Source organism: Nycticebus coucang, chromosome 11 (assembly GCF_027406575.1).
Source record: "Nycticebus coucang isolate mNycCou1 chromosome 11, mNycCou1.pri, whole genome shotgun sequence".
NCBI lineage: Eukaryota > Metazoa > Chordata > Mammalia > Primates > Lorisidae > Nycticebus > Nycticebus coucang.
The window spans coordinates 70,662,766-70,686,218 of record NC_069790.1 but is presented as its reverse complement, the minus strand read 5'-3'; the positions used below and the strand labels follow the sequence as shown (position 1 = coordinate 70,686,218).

At 34.9% G+C, this 23,453-nt stretch overlaps 1 protein-coding gene across 2 annotated transcripts in view; it reads right to left on the bottom strand.

The window, feature by feature from the left end:
* SEMA3C (semaphorin 3C) overlaps positions 1-23,453 on the bottom strand; it is a 169,478-nt gene that overhangs the window by 16,427 nt on the left and 129,598 nt on the right. For both annotated transcript variants that reach the window (XM_053609705.1, XM_053609706.1), the window contains 3 exons: positions 8,115-8,203; positions 4,806-4,847; positions 2,162-2,319 (listed from right to left, as the gene is read on the bottom strand). In XM_053609705.1, coding sequence (XP_053465680.1) covers positions 2,162-2,319; positions 4,806-4,847; positions 8,115-8,203 — 289 coding nt within the window. The remainder of the gene's footprint in view (positions 1-2,161; positions 2,320-4,805; positions 4,848-8,114; positions 8,204-23,453) is intronic.

Here is a 23,453-nt window from a genome sequence, read left to right as displayed (position 1 = left end):
TAACAAAAATCATTTTTTAAGTTTGACATTACATTTAGAATTTGCTTCCCGCACACGTTGTGTCCAAGTGCTAACTCTAACCTAGGAGAGAGGCAGAAAATTGCAGAGTAATATCTAAAAATTCTATGTAGAAATTAAAAGAAGCTATGAAATTTCTCACCAATTCCAGGAGGAACACGGAAGAACATAATGTCTTTGAACAGATATATGAGTGATTCTGGGTTTAAAGAGTGGGAGTTTTCTTTATTTTTCATGGCTTTAAATACAAAAACTTTCATAAGATCCAGCCAGGCCACACCTCTCCTTTTCAGATTCATATTGCTCACTGTCTACGCAACATCCCCACTTGAATAGCTCATAGACACCATTAACTTAACGTTATCTTTCGCTCCATAAACCTGCTCTTTTCAATCTTCCCTTTCTCAGGAAATGACAGCTATGTTGTCAGTTCTGACAATCTGGATTATTCTTGCCTTCTCTATTTTTCTAACTTCCTACATCCAAAACATGGACAGATTCTGTGAGCTGTATCAAGTACAGATCACCTTATTTCACCTTCACTTCTGACCTCCCTGTGCAAGCCACCATCATAGTTTACCTGGAGCATTACAGTAGTCTCCTATCTTGTAGTTTCTCTCTCCCACAATACCCCTCCGTACCAACTTTCATTTACTCTAGGGCTCCAGGGAAGCCAAATCCAACCTGTGATCTTTTAAAACCCAAAGTCAAATAATATCACTCATGGGCTCAAAAACCTTCAGTCGTTTTTCATTTCACTGTAAATAAAAGTCTTTCAATTACTTACAAAGTCTAAGTGACCCTATCCGTCTTTATCCTAAGCCTCATTAGCTTTGGTGCTGTTTCTTGAACAATCCTGACATGTTAGAGATTTCTGGTCCCTTTCCCCAGAATGCCATTCACCAGATAATGCCTTGGTGCGATTCTATACTGATTCCTTGATCACTTATTATGCCCCCGGTAGGGCCCTCCCTGATTACTCATTTAACATTGCAGGCTCCTGCTTAACACATGTCCTGCCCAACTTCTTTGCTCTTTTAAAACTTATAAACCTTATCACTATTTGATGTTCTAGAAGTTTCGCTCATTTATTTATTGTCTGCTTTCCCCCTTTATAATTTATTATAAAGAGAGTTTGGCCTTTGTGTTGTTTTTCACGTTATTTACATAGCCTTCTAAATAATGACTAGCAAATATTTGCCTTGTGATCAATTTTCTTGACTAATGAATAAAAGGATCAAGAATATTCTAGATATGTGAAAGTGCTAAGGTTGTTTTAATCTGTCAAGGTTCTTAAAGGAATATGGAGAATGAGCAATAAAACATGAAACTCCAGTGGTTGATTCGGAAGATCCCGGATGCTCATGGCTGGTAATGTCTGTTCCTTCTGCTAACCCAAAGTTTTAAAACTTTTGGTCCTGTCAATCATCAAGAGTCACATCACTACAGGACTTAAAATAGCTATGACCTTGGCTTACCCTACAATCTGTATATTTACATTTCTACAGGCATTTTTCTACTGGTACTTCCTTTTAGCTTGGTACAAGTTTGGCACAGAATTGCTTATATAAGTCCTTGCTTGGCTAAAAGACAAGCTGCCTCAGACTGCCTTTATTTCTTAACCTAACCAAGAAACATGCACTCACTGCTCTTAGGGTAAAGTCTTTTTATCAAGTTTAAAGCAAATTAGCGTATACATTCTGGAATAATACTCTAATAAGTTGAACTAGATCATGCCTTTTATTATAAGATAATTAAGTGATGTAGAGAAATCCTAGGAAGTTAGGATTTAAGGATATATCAAAGCATATAAAACCAAAACAACTTAAATTAAATGATACTAAAAATAAAGTTAAATGCTGATTAAAATATTTGATGGTGTTTAAAACAAAGAAGTTTTTAAGAGATCAAAAACAAAATCTTTCTGAAGAGCTGTACTCATAATTACCATCTTTGTGAGAATCTCAAGTTATAAAGCATTGGCATTTATTTCTTCATTTAAAGACTATTTGTGATGCTAAAAATAGCCGATATGTTTAGTGCCATTAAAAACCCAGCAACAAAACTGATTCTAACAATGTGGAAGACTTATGTATTGCCTAGTGACATACATTTTTATTTTGGGTAAGTGTTTAGTACTCACCGCTTCCCAGTTGGGTAGAACCTGGAGCAAGAATGGCCGTCCCAGGCACAGTAAGGGTCCCTTGCCAGGCAGCAATCAGCGCAGGCCGTGCCATAGATGTGGCAGCGATGCAGGGACACTTGGGAAACCCCTTCGTTGGAGCTCACATACAACTGTTGCTATTAAAGGAATGGTGATGATTTATTTCAGATGTGGAAGTTAAAAGAAGACTTTCAGCAGGAACACGTTATAATATATGCCCACAAACCCTTGGACTCATTTTGAAGTAGACTAAAAATGTGAAGCAAAGCACAGAAGGGTATAAAGCCAAAAGAAATAGAATTTCCCTATATTAATATGCCTATAACATTACCACTTTCCTATTTGAAAAGAAAAGGCTCAGAGCACCATGCAGAATGGTAATGTGTTTTAGACATTGGGATTCATTGTCCTTTCAGATTTAAGCTAATACATTGCAGATTTAAATTATGATGTTTTCTTTTTTTCTTTGAATGCTGTTTCTTAGCAAAGCGCAGGGAAGCATTCTAACTTTTCAAGTTAGCAGTACATTACTTTCTAAATTTGTAAAAGGTTCAAAATAAAGGGCATCTTTAATTCAGAAGAAAAAAGTAATAGTGAGTGTTAAGCATAATAAAGAAACTAAAAAGTATTTTAGTCATATGCTTTTGAATGTGGCATATTACTCATTAAAACTATATTAAAATTATTTTGTAGGATATAAATATTTATATGTAAATGTATCTTAACATTTCTCTATGATCCAGTAATCTTCATCACTCTTAGACTGTCATGAATAAAGATTTCATTCTCCTTTATTTGTGGGGTGTCAATAGTTTCTTAAGATACTGCTCCAATTCCTTTAGCTATTTATAAAGTGAGCCTCAGGACTTGAAGGAAGGAGACACTTCTTGTTTTCCAAAAGGGCTGATACTATATACTTCCAGTTAGCATACACTCTCAGCCCTGGGACTCGAATAGATGCAGATGGGAGAGAGTGGGAGTGTCCTGCTGTCATCACAGCTCACAATAACCTCAACCTCTTGGGCTGAAGCCATCCTCTTGCCTCAGCCTCCCAAGTAGCTGGGACTACAGGTGCCCACCATGGATGCCAAGCTATTTTTTCTATTTTTACTAGAAATGGAGTCTCGCTCTTATATATGAAAATTCATAGTCCTCTCTTAGTGAAAAAATAATGCAGTGTGCAGTGTCGCAAATGAACTCAAAGAATCAAATAATTACCCCACATTAAATCTATTTTTTAATGAAATATTTTTAATTATCCACAGTCTGAGATGATGAAGGCAGACATCATACGGAAACTATAAATAAACTGAAAGTTCTATACAGAACAACTATGCCACACAAATGGTTTTGTGTCCATCTTAAATTTTGCTCTGACACTTTCTCTTTCCACTAAACTCCTGCAAACAAAAGGCTTCCCTGCTGACTTCAAAGACAATTCTGATTTGAGATCAGCTCCATAGGACATTAGGCAAAATGACGAATGGCTTCTGTCACTTGAGAAAATGTTTGTTATGCACCATGCAAACATTTTTACAGATGAGATCTTTAGCTCCATTATACTTTATTTATTTTTCCTCATAAAATTTAGTCAAGTAAAAAGAGTGTAAGACTAACTATGAAATACTATTTCATCTCTAACAGGCCAAATAGGGTGAGGAGCCCCTCTTCTTGCTAACATAGAAAACCTGTTTTCTGTATAAGAAAAATAAGTCGTAGGCTCTCACAGACAGCATTTGCTGAAAACCTACTTGATTTCAGGCATGTATGTAAGTTCGTCATTTGTAAGAAAGGCATCACCTTTTAGAGGTAGAGGCTTAGTTCAGCATACTTAAAGATTTGTCCATACTTTATGTTCAGACTGGGAATCAAGTGCTTGTCAGTCTTACTCTGAAGCCTACTTCATTTGACTACGTTACTTAAAACTTTTGTTTTAAGATAGCATCTTCAGGGGCTGGAGAGGATCATGTTTTGCAAATGTAGATATTGAAATTGGGCTTTTTATTTTCAAAGTCATTGTATTTTGCACCATCAGCCACAAATTAGAGGGTTAATTTGAAGATACCCGATTATCATAGTAAAACGTTTCTTCCCCAAATCCTGAACACTTAGATTTCAGAATGTTTTTCTAATGACATGAATAAATCCTAGGACATAGCATTTCCTTTAAAATAAGCACAAAAGAACACATTGCACATTTCAAATATGACAACAGCAGTAACTTAAAAGAGGATTGATTACTCATTCCAAGCCCCTGAGAATGTTGTGATGTTGTAGTAGCCCAAACATTATGGTAAATTCTTCCCTTAGAAAAATTTTAGTTGGTTTTACACACTGTAATATTTGAATATAGGCTATATACAATGTTGAAATAGCTTGCTGTATTATGCAGCTGTATATATGTTCTACTCTGACTGAATTTTATGCAAAAATAAGCCCATTCAGTCTTTCACTAATAACTAGTAATTTCTATATCAATTAAAAGTGATTTTGTGGTATACATTAAGCATTATTATTTATTTTGCTAGTACTAAAACTAATTTTCAGAAGCTATAAAGTATAATTTTTCAAAATAACAAAAACTTTTTTATATGCAAAGAACATAATATAGCTGAGTTTTTACCTTTTTAGATGAGATTTTCATTGTTGTTATGGGAGCACGATTCTAAAAGATTAGAAAACATCATGTTAGTTGCTCCAATGACCCTTAGAAAGAATTTTATATTCAATGATTTATTTTCCATTGAAACTCAAGAAACCATCATTTTTCTCTAGATGCCTGTGTACTTTGGAAGTATGTATATATATTAATACATATACTTGTCCATAAAGTACATTTCTTCTTTGGAAACTAAGAATGAATTTATTATAACAAAGTAAAAAAAAAAAAAACACCTGGTATTATAGCACATCAATATAAGCATTAGATCAAAAAATAAAAATTCAGGTAATAATAACAAGTGGAATATAGAATCCAATGAATATCTTGGAATATAGAATCCAATGAATAAATACCCAAGAATTGGATCTAGGTACTTCAGTCAGGGAGGCTATAGAATGATACACCAGCTAATTCTTCTACAACCAAGCATTCTACATAAAACATTATTGTTCACCTGCCAAGTGTTGTCTTGGAAAGATGCATTAGCTTGAACCATATTCATTAATTTTCATTGTTGCAAACAAAGAAATATTGTTAGAAAAGGTCCCCTTCTGATAAATGTGAGTCAAAGAACCTAAGAATTTTTGTAATGCTTTTGCAAAACACTGCAGTCGTAAGTTTACATCCTAAACATTATTAGTTCATTTTGATGACTAAAAATTAGACTTCTGATATTCTGATAAAGATCTATGAGTTTTATTTGAATAACTCAAGTGCCAACAAGCTTTCAAAATCAAATATACCCCCAGCTATTTTTCTCTTTCTAGAGTTGCACATACTTATAAACATTTACAAAGAAAAAGTGATATCTTTGACTCTCCAATGCAACAATTTTTGATCATATCTTACAACACACACACACACAATCACACACACAAATGTTTCAACATATAACTACCTAGGCAACTTCTTATAGTTATACTTCCAAATCAAGTTAAATATAGGGGGTCGGCACCTGTGGCTCAGTGGGTAGGGCGCTGGCCCCATATATGGAGGGTGGTGGGTTGGAACCCGGCCCCAGCCAAACTGCAACAACAAAAAAATAGCTGGGCCTTGTGACAGGCACCTATAGTCCCAGCTACTCGGGAGGCTGAGGCAAGAAAATCCCCTAAGCCCAGGAGTTGGAGGTTGCTATCAGCTGTGATGCCATGGCACTCTACCAAGGGTGATAAAGTAAGACTCTGTTTCTAAAAAAAAAAAAAAAAAAAAAAAAAGTTAAATATAGGGAAATTAAACTATTTTCAGAAAACTTGGACAGAGGTCTAAAAGGAACTCCAAATACCTGGATTTTCAAAGTTACATTGACTTTTCTGCAATATATCAGTGTGACACTTAGCTAAGAAATCTTTTTTAGTTTAAATGCATTATTTCCTAACATGCTAATCATGGTATATCATACACACCCAATTATTTTTACCTCACATCAGAGAATGTGACACAAATACCATGTTGAAGACAGTAACTATATTCAGTAACAGTGTCTCTTGATTTAGCCATATCCATCACTGGCACACGCAGCAGTAAGAGAGCTCAAACATTTTCTAGGCTCTCTCTTAGGCTGAGGTCCTCCACATGCATTTTTGCCTGACTCTATTTTTCCACTGAGAGTTTATTCTTCATGATGATAACACCAGAATAACTCATATAACAGACCATAAGTAGTTCACACATGATCAGAATAACTCACATTTCCTTAAGACCTTCCTATAACATGTATGTTTGGGTTTATGTCAAGCTCACTTAATTAATGTTTCCTGATAATCAAAAAGAGATATTTCAGTATTAAAAAATGAAGTGCTGCAAAATGACATCTTTGCTATCTTCAAGAGAACACCAGAATAAAGCATTTTATATATTTGGGCAAGCCAAGTTGTTCCTACTGAATTGGATGAAAAGCATTTTATATATAACCAATTTTGGTTAATCTGTGAAACAATTTCTTCACAAAACAAGGATTGGAAAAAGTAATTGACTGGACACAATAGTGTATTATAAACACAATTTTAATGTACTAATCCCATAGTTTCCTATGCCAAAGTGTGTCTAGCATTAAAAATTGTAAATTTAGTAACACACTAGAAAATATGCCAGAATTCTACAATTTGATTTCTTTTCTATATTTCTTTACATTTAAAACTTATCAGCAAAATCTAACAGCATTCCATCTTAATCACTTATTTGCTTATAAATTTGATATTTTTGGGTGAACATGAGAATATATATTACTAAGTCAACACATTTTCTATATCTACTTAGTCACACAAAGCATCATGCTGAACTATCAGCATCCAGCTCCTGACAGCTCTGAAGTGCTACTTTTACTCAGTCACAGGGTCACTCTGCTCTTTTGTCGTCCCCAGCCATTGTTTTTTAATTGGTTTAGTTGGAAATAGAGGCCTATAGTGGGATTGATTCCATGCCAGTTTCTTTACAATTCTAATAGCCCCTCTGCTGGTCTTTACTCATCTTTCCAAATGCAGATAAAAACTACTTGAACTCCAGTGAAGAACTGTAAGGCAAGAAGGGCATGACAGCACACCAGAATTCCCCTTTCCCACTCTCAGATGCATGAAGAACAGATACTCGGTCCTGACAAGCTGAAATCTAACAGGATTGAATTTCCTTCTGTGTACCTGTTTTGTTACGTTTTCTTTTTGTTTTTCTTTTTTTTTCCAATCCTAAATTCAAGGATAAGGAGAACACTACGATGAAATCTCAAATCTCAATCTCTGAACATGAAGTCATGAGTGGTAAAAAGACAACATTTGATTTATTTAAGTAGAGTGACATTTGAAATGAAAGCAATAAAACAAGAGAAAACAAAGCAGATTCTTGAAATTACTAGCTAAAATAATATGGGAAAGTTTATCTAACAATAATGTGAAAGCATTTGAGTTTTAGTGGCTTTTAAAGCAAATGATAAAAGCCCTTTCATGGCAAGATCTTCTATACATTGAGCACTAGAACTCATTTTTTAAAAATAATGACAACCAACGTTTTTCATGTTGTGATGATAACCAAAGGGTTGGGGGGACAAAAACAACAAAATAAAACCTAATGCTTTTATGTTTATATGCTTCAAATATAAGAAAATACTGTACAAAAATATTTTCCTATATTTTTTTATCTAGTATTTTCCTACCCTCAAAAATTTATAACATTCATTTATTTGATTGTTTATCAAACATTTTTTTTCCTCAAAAATATCTGTAAGATTAAAGAATTCCACTTATCATGATGTTCTGAAATTAACAGAAGAGACGTTCAAACCTTAAAGACTTCCAGCTCCTCCAGGATGAGCTCTCCACTGGCAGAGTTGTTGGTAGGAAGAACCACAACCTTTTGCACAGTACCCTGATCTAAATTAAAAAAAAAAAAAGAAATAATGATGTGTTATAATACATTTTTAAAGGAAAGATGGTTAGACATAAGACTGGTTAGAACTTATTATGTGTTTAAATATTCAGCCATCAGAAATATATGCCATATATTGAGCTACCATCATTTTCAATATGGTGAGTTTATTCTAAATCTCATATATTTAAATTGAGGTTACATACAGTTTGAAGGAAACTAATATGAATATCTTATAATTTGCATGTATTTGGTGTAACCTTAATCATGAGAGAGAAAGGATCTCCAAATGGACTTAATTCCAAAATTTTGAACTTTTATTACACATATAATATGGTATCATATTATGTAACATAATGCATAATTGGAACATAACTTAAAATATAATGAATATATGAATGAATATAATGAATAATTATGCATGTAAGATAATGCATTACATGGAATATAAAATATAATTTTAAGTGTGGTTTAAGCATATAACTTACTTCTTCAAACCAACATTATATAGTGATGCTTGGATCATTTTGTTCATATTGACACAAAATGATTTCATTATCTGGAGAAAGATTACTACAAATGAATTTTTGTAACAATTTTCATATAAATTATTAGTACTGGAAAATTGGCATTTGATCTACAGAGATGAGAGATTTTAGACATGGTAAATATTTCAATCATAATTGAAAATTATTTTCAAAGAAGGTACATAACTGGCTATATTTCACTTGGGGAAACCTAGTCATAGACTAATTCTACTATTTTCAGAATTTTATTTATCTTCTGCAGCATCTTTATTTGGATATTCTTAACATTTAGATGAAATTTTGAAATTAGATGGTCCAAACGGACTAAAGTAGATTAGTAATTTACTCATATTTCCCAGCTACAGATGACCAAAATTAGAGATGCCTGAATAAACGTTTAACATACAGAAAATGTTATTTATGTCAAGATTTATAATTATGGTAGTTTCATGTAGTCACATAAGCATATAATTATGCCACTCCACTAAATCACATCAATTATTGTTTTAAAAGAAACTTATTGAGATTTAGCAATGGGTAATTTGTTAAGGTAAAAACAAATTTACTAACCAAGATTTAATTCTTTTAAAATAATTAGTGAGCTGACTCATAAATATCAAATTATTACTTTTAAATTATAAATATAAATTTATAATTTGAAAATATCTATTATCACTCAGCAGATACTGTAGCATTTTTAAATTCTCTTGAGAAATATCAATAGGAGGGTTAACTTGAACTGAATTGTACAAGACTTTCCAGCTAGTAATCATTTAGTAATTAACACTACAAATCTCCAAACTTCTGTCTTAAAGTGGTTCTATTCCAAAGGCAAGAGTTACAAAGACATAAAATCCACACAAAAAGATATCCTGATTACAAAGATTCCCAAAGATAAGAACCATCAACTCTGAAATGACTTAAGTGCTCTCAAAACAAACAACTGATTCCATTTTTACCTAAAGTTTTAGCTTAATATGAAAACATTTCATGTTTATAGTTGTCTTATTTGAGGACAAGTAGAGGTTGCATATAACATAAACCCTAATAAAACCATATAAAAGGGCATCCTGATTTCAAAGTTTCCTAAAGATCAAACTATCATCTCTGAAAAGAATTGAGTACCCTCAAATAACAACCGCTTCCATTTTTAACTAATTGTAAAATCACAGCCCTTTGCCACACAGAGACAGGCCTAGAAACAAGACAGCGCCTATCCCTTCCTGGGAATTAGGTAAGAGAAAGTCTCTTTGTCTCTAAGATCAGGAGTATTAAAAACCTTGCATAAGAGCAAAATTTACATAAATCACCATTTTGTTGTGACAGGACTCACAATGAATATTTGAGTACACAATTTCTTCAGGCCATTCATAAATATTAGATGAAGGAAAGCTATTAAATAGGCTAATAAAAGTGCAAAACCTTTTCACTTATTTGCAGTAAAAGCTAGAACGCCACTTTTATGTATTGCCTCTTTATTTCTTATTTTAGTTTATTTTTGTTTTGCTGGTAATGATGATTTCCCTACGTAGGAAAGAATTCTGAAATATCCTTGAGCTGTATCATTTACAAGTAAGTAAATAAATAGATTCAAATTGTCTTCCACCCATTTTTACTTATTAATTCAAAAAGAAATTACTGAGGGCCTTTCGTGAGTTAGGCAGTATGGATACCAAGATGAATTGGCAAAGGACTCAAGATTCACAGTGTAGACTTATTTTTTTTTAGTAGCAAGTGTGTTCTCATTAAAATGTTAGTCATTAAGAGATATACATTCCAGAATGACCATAAAATTGCCAATTACTTATGTCTACATAAACCAAGCCTGTACTCGTTTGTTTGAGAATAATATAGTTATCAAGTATCTTCCTTCTGAGGGCGGTAAGAATGGTATTCCTTGAATTATCCACAACTATAAATCTTTTTTACTGCTCTACAGAATTGTGATATTGCTTTATATCCTTAGAAGAGATATGTCTACAATACCCATTTATGGTTACAGTGAAATAGAGTTTCTTCTTTTTTTCTTTAAACCATACTTTGCTAGTATATAAAATGTAAATAATAATGCTACTTTCTGAAATGGATATGTTACTAAAGCCCACCCAGAAGGAATTCTCCTTTTGATAATAATACCTGAGATAACTTATGGAAACCAAGCCATCTTTCATTCTCAGTGTACATGCTTAAGGATTGGCTTCTCTTTCTTAGATTCTAGGGAGACCCATATGACTCAGGACTGTCTAGTAAACAGCCCCTTGCCCCTGTGATTTACACAGGAACAGAACAGAGTCCAGACCTTTTTGGGAATTAGGGAAGTGGGAGTCAGTCCCTTTCTTTCTGAGGTCAGGCGTGTTAAAAACCTTGCAAGTCTGGACCTGGCTCGGTGGCTCACACCTCTAATGCCAGTACTCTGGAAGGCTGAGGCAAGTGGAATGCCTGAGCTCACAGGTTCGAGACCAGCCTGAGCAAGAGCAAGAACCTATCTATAAAAATAGCTGGACATTGTGGCTGATGTCTGTAGTCCTAGCTACTTGGCAGAGAGGCTGAGGCAAGAGAATCACTTGGGCCCAAGAGTTTGAGGTTTCTGTGAGCTATAACTTCACGGCTCTCTACCGAGTATGACAAAGTAAGACTCTGACTCAAACAACAACAACAACAAAAAACCTTGCAAGTCTGGAAGTTCTGGAGCCATCCTTGCTACCACATGCGGAGATACTGTTTGAGAGTAAAGCATGCAGAGGAAAGCAGAACTGAAAGATGGCAAAATAAGTTCCTGACAAAACATTCAACTATGTGCATAGCTGCCTTTTGGATTTCTAGTTAAACAAAGAAAAAAATTATTTTAACTAGTTTGAGTGAGGATGTGTGGTCACTTTCAGTTAAAAGAGTTCTCACTAATCAAAACTAAACAAATAATAACATAGAAATTGATAAGCATTGTGCCTGGCATGTAGTATGCCCTAGATAAGTAGGAGTTATTTTTTAGTTCTAGCTAATTATTTACTAAGCTTATGATATTGCTGGAATCAGTTTCTTTAAGGAACCTCACTTTCCTCCTGTGTGAGCTATAGACAATAGAGATAACCTGAATACATGACAGCATTGTGCAAACAAGCAAGGCACATCTTAGAAGAGATTTACATGTAAACCTATACACAAAAATAAAAGAGTAGACCTGGGCTGAGCCTGGTGTCTCACGCCTGTATCCTAGCACTCTAGGAAGCCAAAGCAGAGAATCACTTGAGGTCAGAAGTTTGAGCCCAGCTTGAGCAAAAGCAAGACCCTATCTCTACACAAAACAAAAAAATTAACCAGGCATGGTGGCACACATTTGTTGTTCTAGCTACTTAGGAAGCTGAGGCAAGAGGATTAATTAAGCCCAAGAGTTTGGGGTTGCAGTGAGTTATAATGGTGCCACTGTATGCTAGCTGGCAAAAGAGTGAGACCCTGTCTAGGGGAAAAGAAAATAAAAGAATGAAAGAGTAAACTCATCAACCCACATTAATGATTTTCTTTTTCTTTTGTTTCATTAAATTATTAAAGAAAATTATACATTTTTTACTACCTAACATTTTTCTTTCTAATATGAGAGAGCATAGAAATATTATCTTTGAATCTTTCTACTCTCTCTAGCCAAGGGGTTGGCTTTCATTCATAAGTGCTGGCTGTCTCAAACAAGTGGTCACACATAGCTCATTATCTAGCGGGTCATTCAAATAGTCATTTGGGTACCACAGATCTATCTCCTGAGTCTAATTTAAACAGCCCTTATTGGGTTTCCCTGGAAACTGATGCGCCAAGCTGTCTGCTTGCCACTGAGCTACTGGTCGTCTAAGAATTTGGAAGCAGGCTGCCTCCTGAATCAGATCTGGTCAGCCCTTCCTTCTGGTTGCTCACCCATGAAATTATTCTTGTCAGAGCCAGCTTGGTGGCTATGGGGTCTGTTATCACACAAGTTCCTTTGCTGGGAAAGGCTTCCAACTTGATTTAAAGCTCTGCTGTCACCTCCTTGAAATGCTTTATAATTTTTTAATAAGGGATCCTGAATTTTCGTTTTTCACTATGCCCTGTGAATTATGTAGTCAGTTCTGATCTGGGTGCTGATAATTAATAGTGATTGGTGCCATCTAAGAAGTACCCTTGCTTACTTTAGTAAAGACAGATGTACAAATCCCAACATCATGTACTCAGCACTTCACTCCTCTTTCTCTCTCTCCACCACAGTGCCCTGGATATCAACTGAGGCAGCCCCTCACCTGCCCAGAGGTAAATCATTACGAGATAACTGGTTCTAGAATGCACCAATTAATATTAGTATTATAAAATATTAAGTCACCCCATTTATTAAATGGCAATTCTTTCATAATTATAATTTTCTGAACCAACTTGTTTATTAAAACAAGTTAAACATATAGAATAAACATAATTTAAATCCAAAACAATATAACTGCAAATTATGTGCTTGGCAAATGAAAGCTTTATAGATCTGAGGGAAGATGACTAGACTTCATTTATTGTTACTTACTCTGGTTAGATATAATAGGCTGCCTTATTTCATGTGAGTTAAAATACTCATTCCTAATAGATTTATTTTCCCTATTAGGTAACCAAACAGGTTGCTATGTCTTTTAATAGTAATTTTTAAAATTTCAGAATAAAACTAAATTACAAGTTTATAAAATCTTTATTGTAGCTTACTGGATCTACTTTTACAAGGTGGCATCTTACCCATACATACCCTCTGTTACCAAAAAATATATATATGTATATATATATATACACTTCTAAACTAGGCCATTAGCAGTTTCCATATTTAGCAGAGTCTCTCACATGATGAGTTTTGAATAGGTAATTGAAATGCTGGGATGTTGTCACCTTCAGTTTCAGCGTTGGGGCAGTTGGAGCCCCCGTTGGCCATCAGTGGCATCTCAGGTGTCTCTATTGAGGGGGAGGAGGGGCATCAAAAGGGAGTATCAAGAAAAGCTATCTAATCAGCATCTTCTGAAGTGTGTTGATGTTAAAGAGCTTGCAAGGTTATATAAATTTGAAAGTACTGAGTTACACTATATTGAACAGGTTTCTTTGCTGCAGATCCTTTCAGAAAGGTTAAAATATTGCTCTGCATTGTGAGGAAAATAAGAATATTTGGTGACTTTGAAATTTATTTGCTGATACCACAAATTTCACATGGCTCCTTAGCTCCTAGAGTCAAATTCAATTATACACGGTATCTCAAGGTGTGGCTTTCAGATTATCTTATTCAAGGTCTACCTGGGAGTTTACTGAACATCTAGATGCTGGTTCCCATATTAGACTACTGAGTTTTACAGAAGAAATATATGTTCTTCTCAAGTATTGGAGAATCATGAGACAAAGAGTTTAATTCTTTTTAACCTATTTATTTCTTAGTAGTTTCATTATCAAAGAGGAAGCTATCAAATTAGTTTTTAATATAAATATGTTAAATTTTATTTTCTAAGTTTAACTCAAATAACACATTTTCTACTACTATATAAAATTAATGACAATTTGAAATGTACTAAAAAACATCCTCAGGCAAAATTATAGTAAAGAAATGTCAGATGAAAATCAGATTTATGAAATTACAAAAGAAAAACCCAATTAACCTTCAAATAATAAAATGAATGATAAAACCTAGAGTTGATGTGGATGTAAGGAAATAGAAATTTTCAAATACTTTGGGTAGAAATGGAATCAGAAAAATCTTTCTAGGGGTCAGAATGGCCATTAACCATGATGTAGTAACTGACACTAGAGTATTTCCCTGCAGAGGTTGAGAGAAATGATGTCCAAGTATAGCATGGTGAGTCCTACTAGAAGAGTAAGCAGATATAAAAATTTGGTGCAGCAGAGGAAATACATTCTGTGGCACACAGGAGCAGAAACGGGGTTTCAGAAATCCGTGTGGAAATCTGTGAGTCTGTGCCTGAGTCCTGGGCTAAATATTTGTAAGATGAGACCATCAAACACTTAACAGATTGCAGAGGCAATGGGAAAATGGAACAGATAAATGATGGGTTCAGCAGTTCTGAGAGAAGAGCAAAGCTCCAAATTTGTGGTTCTGGCTTCATTCAGATCTCATTAACACCTTGTTAAAATTCCTGCTGACACAAGAAAGGCTGAAATTTTCAAAGTAAATGCCATCCTCTCCAGGAAGACCTAGTTTAGGCCTGCCCTAGCAATACCTATAACTGAGACCTGATAAGATATGAAGAGGAGAGAATTTGAATTTTGAGGTCTGCAAAATGAGAGTGACTTCTTATTTTGAGCATATGGTTTCTGACAAAAAGTACAAGACCAAAGGAGTCCAAGGGATCAGCTAGGTGTAATTAAGTGCTTGCTATAATAATAATTAACACTACTCAGAGGAAAATAACAGAATCCCAAACCAAGGTATTACTCATAATGTCCAGTATTCAACAACAAAATTCATTATATACAAAAAAGAGAGAAAATGTGATCAAGAGTCAAGAACATAAAGAAGTCAAGATAATCCAGATGTTAGGTTTAGCAAATTATAACTTTAAAGTAGATACTATATTTTAGTTGTTATAAATATGTTCAAAGAATTAAAGGTATATATGTTTAAAAACTAAGGGAAGACATGGTCTTAATGAATTAAAAGATAGGAAAATTCAGCAAAGATTTGCAAACTATTAAAAAACAAAATAAAAATTTTAGGACTATATGTATAATAATTGAAATAAAACATTAGCTCTCCAGGCTTAATAGCAGATTGATGGATTAGAGTTGAAAGAAGAAAGAGTCAATGAACTGGAACACAGATTAATAGAATTTATCCAATAAGAAAAATAGAAGAAAAAGGATTAAAGAAAACGAATAGAAACTTTTGGGCTTGTGTGTTATCATCCAGTGGTCTAATGTGTATATTATCAGAATTTTAAAAGGGAAATAAAGAGTGGAGAAAAACATTTGAAAAAGAATCCCTAAAAGCTTCCCCAATTTGGTGAAAAATATTACAATATTCTTCAAGAACCAAGCTGAGCAGACCAGGAGCGGTGGGTGGCTAATGCCTGTAATCCCAGCACTTTTGGAGGCCAAAGCAGGTGGATCACCTGAGCCCAGAAGTTGAAGACCAGCATGGGCAACCTAAAGGAACTCAGTCTCTACAAAAAAATTAAAAAAATTAGCCAGGCATGATAGAATGCACCTATAGGCCCAGCTAATTTAAGAAGTTGAGCCAACCCACAGACACATGAAAAAATGCTCATCATCCTTAATCATCAGAGAAATGCAAATCAAAACAGCTTTGAGATGTCATCTAACTCCAGTAAGATTAGCCCATGTGGAGAAAAGGGAACACGTCTGCACTGCTGGTGGGAATGCAAACTAATACGTTCCTTTTGGAAAGATGTTTGGAGATCACTTAGGAATCTAAAAAATAGTCCTGCCATTTGATCCTTCAATTCCTCCTTTATAACAAAGATATTTGCACCAGAATGTTTATTGCAGGCCAATTCATAATTGCTAAGCCACGGAGGAAGCCCAAGTGCTCATTGACCCATGAATGGATTAATAAATTTTGGTATATGCACACCATGGAATATTATGCAGTCTTAAAGAAAGATGGAGATTTTACCTCTTTCATGTTTACATGGATGGAGATAGAACATATTCTTCTTAGCAAAGTATCTCAAGAACGGAAGAAAAAGTATCCAATGTACTCAGCCCTACTATGAAACCAATTTACAAACACCCACACTTCCATATGAAAGCTATAACCCAACTACAGCCCAAGATGAAGGAGAAAGAGGAGAGGGAGAGAGGGGAGTGAGGAAGGTGGTTGGAGGGAAGGTAATTGGTAGGACCACACCTATGGTGCGTTTTACAAGGTTACGTGTTAAATCTACTAAGTGTAGAATATAAATGTCTTAACACAATCACTAAGAAAATGTGGTGAAGGCTATGTTAACCAGTTTGATGAAAGTATTTCAAATTGTATATAAAACCAGCACATTGTACCCCATAATTGCATTAATGTACATAGCTATGATTTAATAAAAATAAATAAATAAATATAAAAAGTTGAGCCCGGAGACTCACTTAAGCCTGGACGTTTGAGGTTACAGTGAGCTGTGATGAAGCCCCTCCACTCTAGCTCAAGCCTCCAGCATAAGCAACAGAGCAAGACCCTCTCTCAAAAAACCAAAACCAAAAACAACAATAACCAAAAAAACCCCACAAAAAACATTAAATTGGAGAATATAAAAAGAGACAAATCTTGGCATATGATATTTAAACTGATGAAAACAAACAATAGAAGAAAAAAAAAACACCTTGAAACAGCAACAGAAAAAAAGACACTGTCATCACAACAAAGAATATAATTATTGTTACAGTGGAGGCTAGAAGATAATGGAATGACATTTTTTAATTATTGAAAGAATAAAAAAGTGGGCGGTGCCTGTGGCTCAGTGAGTAGGACACTGGCCCCATATACCACAGGTGGTGGGTTCGAACCCAGCCCCAGCCAAACTGCATAAAAAAAAATAGGTGGGTTTTGTGGCGGGTGCCTGTAGTCACAGCTACTTGGGAGGCTGAGGCAAGAGAATTGCCTAAGCCCAAGAGCTGGAGGTTGCTGTGAGCTGTGACACCACAGCATTCTACTGAGGGCAACAAAGGGAGATTCAGTCTCTAATAAAAAAAAAGAAAGAAAGAAAGAATGAAAAAGTAAACACAGAATTTTATTTCCATGAAAACACTGTTTTTTTAAATGAAGGCTAAAGCAATCAATAAAAGCTTGGAAAATGTGTTGCCTGCATTTGAAGAACTTCTAAAGGATGTATTTTAATCTGCAGGAGAATGATACAAACTAAAATTTCAAATCGATAGAAAGGAGTAATGAGAATCAGATATGATCCTCTTTCTGTTAGGGCTTATTGGTTTGTGGATGAATATAAGTTTTGGAATTGCTACAAACATTTGTGAACATGATAAAAGCTGAAATAAGAACAAAGCCGATCCCTCCTTCGCCTTAAGAAGACAGAGCCAAAAGTTTCAAAGAGAGAAGCTGGGGCCCTGGACAAACCACATCCAAAATCCACCCTACCATTATTTGTTTCTGTTTGTGAACAAATAAATCAGATTTAATTAAACAAACACAGGCACATACACACATGGCATTTCTGAAAAGTTTAATGATAGTACAATCAATGTATTTACCCTAAAAAAGGCCCTGTATATTTGTTAAATTTTATAGAGTACAAAACAAGCAAAGAAACAATTATTTATAGTCTAATCCCTGGAGATGAGTAGGGAATTATAGTCTATTTTTAATGAAGGTCCATTATCTTTTATCTGAAATTCTAAAACTCACAAGTTGTTGTACTTGTTGTTTTTTATCCTTTTGATGGTAAAATCTGTCTTGACCTAAACTGATTTGGTCATAAAACTTGACCTGCACTGGACTTGAAGTTATTTAGGATTGTTATTTATTACACCAGATTTCAAAATTTCTGTTTCACTCCCTGAAATAGTTTTGTGCATTATTATAGGGTATGTTCAAGGCTCTGTAAGTCATTTTGCCTAATAACTATGCACATACTGCCACTGAAATGCATTGGGTTTCATATAAGAGACTATAAACTGCAATTGCTTTCCTTCCATTTTTTTTTCTTTTTATGTGTATGTACTTTCCAGGTTTTTTATAAGCATATGCAACTTGAACAATAAAAAAATAACAACTTAAGGGATACAGTTAAGTAGATACAGACTGAAATAAGAGTTCTGTTTTAATTTAAAATGATATACTTTAAATCTTCAAAAGCAGATCTTCTGAAACTACTAAAACTACTTTACTAATTCAGGACACTACTGTTGTGTCTGCCCAGATGGTTACTTCAGAAGGGATCCTAGTTAGTGCTGTCCCTTGTGAGTGGAACACTGTGCATATGAGGGACAGTGCTCTGTGGAGCTCCTATTTTTGCAGTTAACTCTCAGGAGTAGGTAACCAGTCCTCATCAACAGCTCAGGTGAGGGCAGTTTCTACAATATTGTTGAGTAATTACAATGAAAGACAATACCCCTCTCCCCGAACCTGCAATAGTGTCCCTTATTTCCACTTTGTGCATTCTGGTTTTGCATTTGGTAAGCTTGAGCAAATCTGGCAGCCTGTAATCCTGTTTGTTTCTGTATAAAATGCCCATCTGATATTGTCTTACACACCTGACAAGGATGTACAAGATCGGGGCAGAGGGGGAAAAAAAAAAAAAAAAAGGATGTACAAGATCTTAAAGTCCACGTGAATCTTCCTTGTCAACACTGCAGAGTAATTAACTTTACTCCCTGTGATCTGAAATTGTTCTTTCTTATTTCTCCCCTCACCTGTTAGATAAATTATATATATACTTTTCTTAAATACCAGTGCTTTACTTTTATGTGTACTTTCAAAACAAAAGTTTTGTAACAACCTGGATGGATTTGGAGAACATTCTCTTAACTGAAATGTATCACAAGAATAGAAAAACAAGCCTTACATGTACTCAGTACTTACTTAGAGCCAGTAGATTAACAACTACATGCTCATGTGCTGATAGAAAAGCTCAGTTAAATTCAAGTAAGGGAGAGAGAGGGAAGGTGATATGTAAATTCCCACCCAATGGGTACATTGCCTAGGTATATTGCATAGTGCCTGGGTGAAGGCCACAATTACAACCAGGACTTTAATCATACAAAGGCCAACTATGTAACCTAATCATATGTATCCCTGTATTAATCTGAAATAAATAAAAATAAATACCTCCCACATATCACCCGCAATTTCATCTAGGATATTGTTAAAGTTGTATGTATTGCTTTTAGCTTTTCCTAATATCGTGTGAACTCATATTTCAGTAATAACGTAAAATAATAACATGCATATTGGTCATTGCCATTTACACTGTGTTCTGTTCACAGTTATGTCTAGTGAATAGGATAGTATTGGGATCACAATAGGTATGAAAATACTTATTACGTATATAGATAGACATGACTTATGAATACATGTGACTGATTTCACTATAGCTCCATGTATTTATGTACCATTTGATGCTCACCAATTGCTAAGCAGTACACTTGAGTTTCACAGATGAGGACTGTTTGGAAAGTATTCAGCCAATATTAAAACTACTTATCATAGTGCATGGCTGGATACTTTCTAGATAGACTTCATGTACCATCTCATTTAATCTTTAAAGAAAAACTACAATGTATGTATAATTAAAGAAATTAGTCTTAGAGATGTTACATAATTTTCTCAAGGTCATACAACTGATAAGTGACAGAAGGCAGGATTTAAACCTCGGGCCTTTGAGTACCGAAACATGTTCCCTAATTTTTACCCTAGAATCCACCTGGGAATAACATTAAAAAGCATGCCAACAAATGATGTTGTAGTTTTATACAAGGTTTTGGAGAAATCTCAACTAAAATTAGCAATGGTCATTATAGGGAAACTCTCTTAATTAACATACCACATTGCCATATGTTGACCTAGAATTTTACAGGTCCACACACAGCTTGCACCCCTCATTTCATGGGACGTTTCAAAGTTACACTTTTAGGTAGGTTAATTGAAGAGTAGACTTCTGGGACAAAGCTGAAAGATAAATATTGAGGCCAATGATTTTACTATATTTGGACTTCTATAGTAAAATGATTAAATTATGTGTTTATTTAATTGAGGCTTAATAAAAAAATCAGAACACCAGCAGAAGAACCCTTTTAAATATTTCACCTAATATTTTATTTATTCAACTAAGGTGTCTGTCCTCACGACAGTACCTGCTATATCTAATGTGTCAAAACGTGTTTAATAAGTATGCGATTAATATGTTTGTGTAGTCTGGTTCTAAAAGCTCACTCTCTCTGGGAGGGTCAGGAAAAACATTATGCTATAGCATTGGCTCAAGTCATCTATCACCATATGGATTATTATAGTTATTTCTTGGTGATATAGCTAACGAATATTCAAATATGGCCTCAGCAATAATTAAAATTAATGTTTTGTGACTTTGTACATTACTAAAAATTATATATCACAAGTTTTACTATTCCTTACTGTATGGCATCAATACTTGCTTTCCTTTATATTTAAGTTTCAGACATATTGACCTACCTTGAATAACACAGGTGTATTATATGAGGTTTTACTGACCCTACAAAGTATACACATTAAATGTCCATGTTTACCATAAGTTCTACTCTTATGCATTAACTTTCTGCATTTAGACCACACATACACTGGGGCGTCTATCCACATTTCTTGGTATCCAGGTAAAGAAAAGATCTTTCTCCTCTGAATGCGGTCATCTCTCAACCTATTATTTACTTGCCCATGTTAACCTCTTCCTACTTCTTTGTGGCCACATTCCATTCTTTCCTTCTGGAATGATGATTCTTCTGTCAAATGTTACTAGTATGTAAGAAGATAGGATAATGCAGAAAGCAGCACATTATGAGGACCCTCAGGTACCACAGTCCACGTCTGGCGCACCGGACTTCTTCCTCCCATCTTTTGCTTGTTCTCAAAGCCACCATGATATGGCTTTCTAGTACTCTCCTGTTACTTTCATGATCACTTCTTTTTTTTTTTTTTTTTCTTTTGGCCGGGGCTGAGTTTGAACCCGCCACCTCCGGCATATGGGACCGGCACCCTACTCCTTGAGCCACAGGCACCGCCCTCATGATCACTTCTTCTCCGTCTTCTTGGTAAATACTCTTTATTCTCCCACTCCTTAGGTCAGCGCTCTGTGTTAAACCCTTATCTGCACAGTCCCCGACAGTGACCTCAAGCATTGTCATGGATTCAGCTAACACCTACATTGCTAATGACTCCCGTATTAGTACAGCCCTCTCTGCTGAAGTTCAAACACCCTCTCTAACTTATCTATCTCGATAGTCCACCCAATCTTCAACTAAATGTGAGATAGACGTGAGCTTGCATTTAATTACTTTTCCTAACAATGTCATAATCCTAACTAAGCAAGCTATTAAATGGCTCAAAGCCTCAGTTTACACAACTATAAAGTGGGGATAATTATTCTATCTCGGTGATTTCTTGTCAAGTTTTAAAGAGATAATATATTCTAAAATGATCTATTCATTTTTGATAAATAGTAGGTCAAAGGAAAGGATAAGTGTGCCATTCAAAAAAGGACTCATTACTTTCCAAATATGCTTGCTGATTCTCTACTACCTTGATCAGTCAAAATACTTTTTTTCATTATTTGCCAATCCACATATCTACAAATTGATCCACAAATCCATATGTGGATCCTTTCCACCTCCTAATATCTTTTGAACCTTATAATGTCTCTCAACCTCCCATTTCTAACCACTGTCTTAATTTCGGATTTTATCAGTTCTTATCTATGCAAAACATCTTCTTTTCCTTTCTCTGTTTTTAATGAACCCTCAGGCCATCTATTATTAGCAAACTGATCTATCTAAAATGTATGAGTATCACGACTGACACACTCCAAGGTGACTCCTGCTGAATCATGCCCGCCTATATTTTTTGAGTGCAGGTGGAACATGACAATTGCTTCTAGCTAACAGAAAAATGCAAAAGTGATAAGTCAATATCATAATTATGCTACAACATATGAGATCCTGCCCTACCAGTGAACAGAGAGGCAAATAACCATGTTTTTAATACACAATGAAGAGATCCATGTGACAAAAAACTGTGGGTGGTCTCAGGGAACCAAGGGCCTTATTTCTGCAACAGCAAAGAACTTAATTTTATCAGAAATGGGAATCTGGAAGAGGATCCTGAACTTCCTGAACATCCTGGCCTATAATTTGCTTACAACCTTGTTGGAACCTGATTGGAGAGGCCTGCTAAGCCATCATACTCAGCTCTGTGAGATGATAAACGGGTAAAATTTTAAAATACTAATTTTATGGTAATTTATTATGCAGCAATAGAAAATATCCAAAATATGTGTCACACAGCTACTTGCATGCTAAGTAAATATTTACTAAATTGGAATCGACTGTACCTTCCATTGAGCCAAGAGATGCTTAAAGGAAAGTGCTATTCTTCTTTTTTATTCTAAGTCTTGGCATGCAAAAAGCTCAATAAATTCTAATGAATGAGTAAATGAAATCTTTTGGATATATTACTATATTGCTCCATACTGGTTGAGAAAGAGCTATAGAATATAACATATCATATTTTGCATTAATCAGTAAGGGTATTTCCAGAGTTTTAAACTATCAGAATTGATTAATCTTTATGTTAGAAATTATTAAGAGATGCATTAACTAAGCTAGAATTCAGAAGCTCATTATATTCATATTCTATTCGGTAGAGCTGAAGTTCAACACAGGTTTCCCTGTGCTAAATCAAGGCTTCAGGAGGGTTGCATTTCTTTCTGGATGCTTTTGGGAGAATCTACTTCTTTGCATCCAGCTTGTAGAGACCACCTGCGTTCATTGGTATATGATCCCATTTATCTCCATCTCCATGGCAGCAAAATCACATTTCTCTGACATTTTTCTCCCTGTCACATTTCCTAACTATAGCCAGGACATTTCATATGCTTATAAGGAATCGTGTGATTTGACTGGGTGTACCTAGACAATTCAAGAAAATCTCCCCATCTAAAGGTTTGTAACATTAGACATATCTACACATCTCTTTTGCCAATTAAGACATATCCATAGTTCTGGGGATTAGGACATAAAGATATTTGTG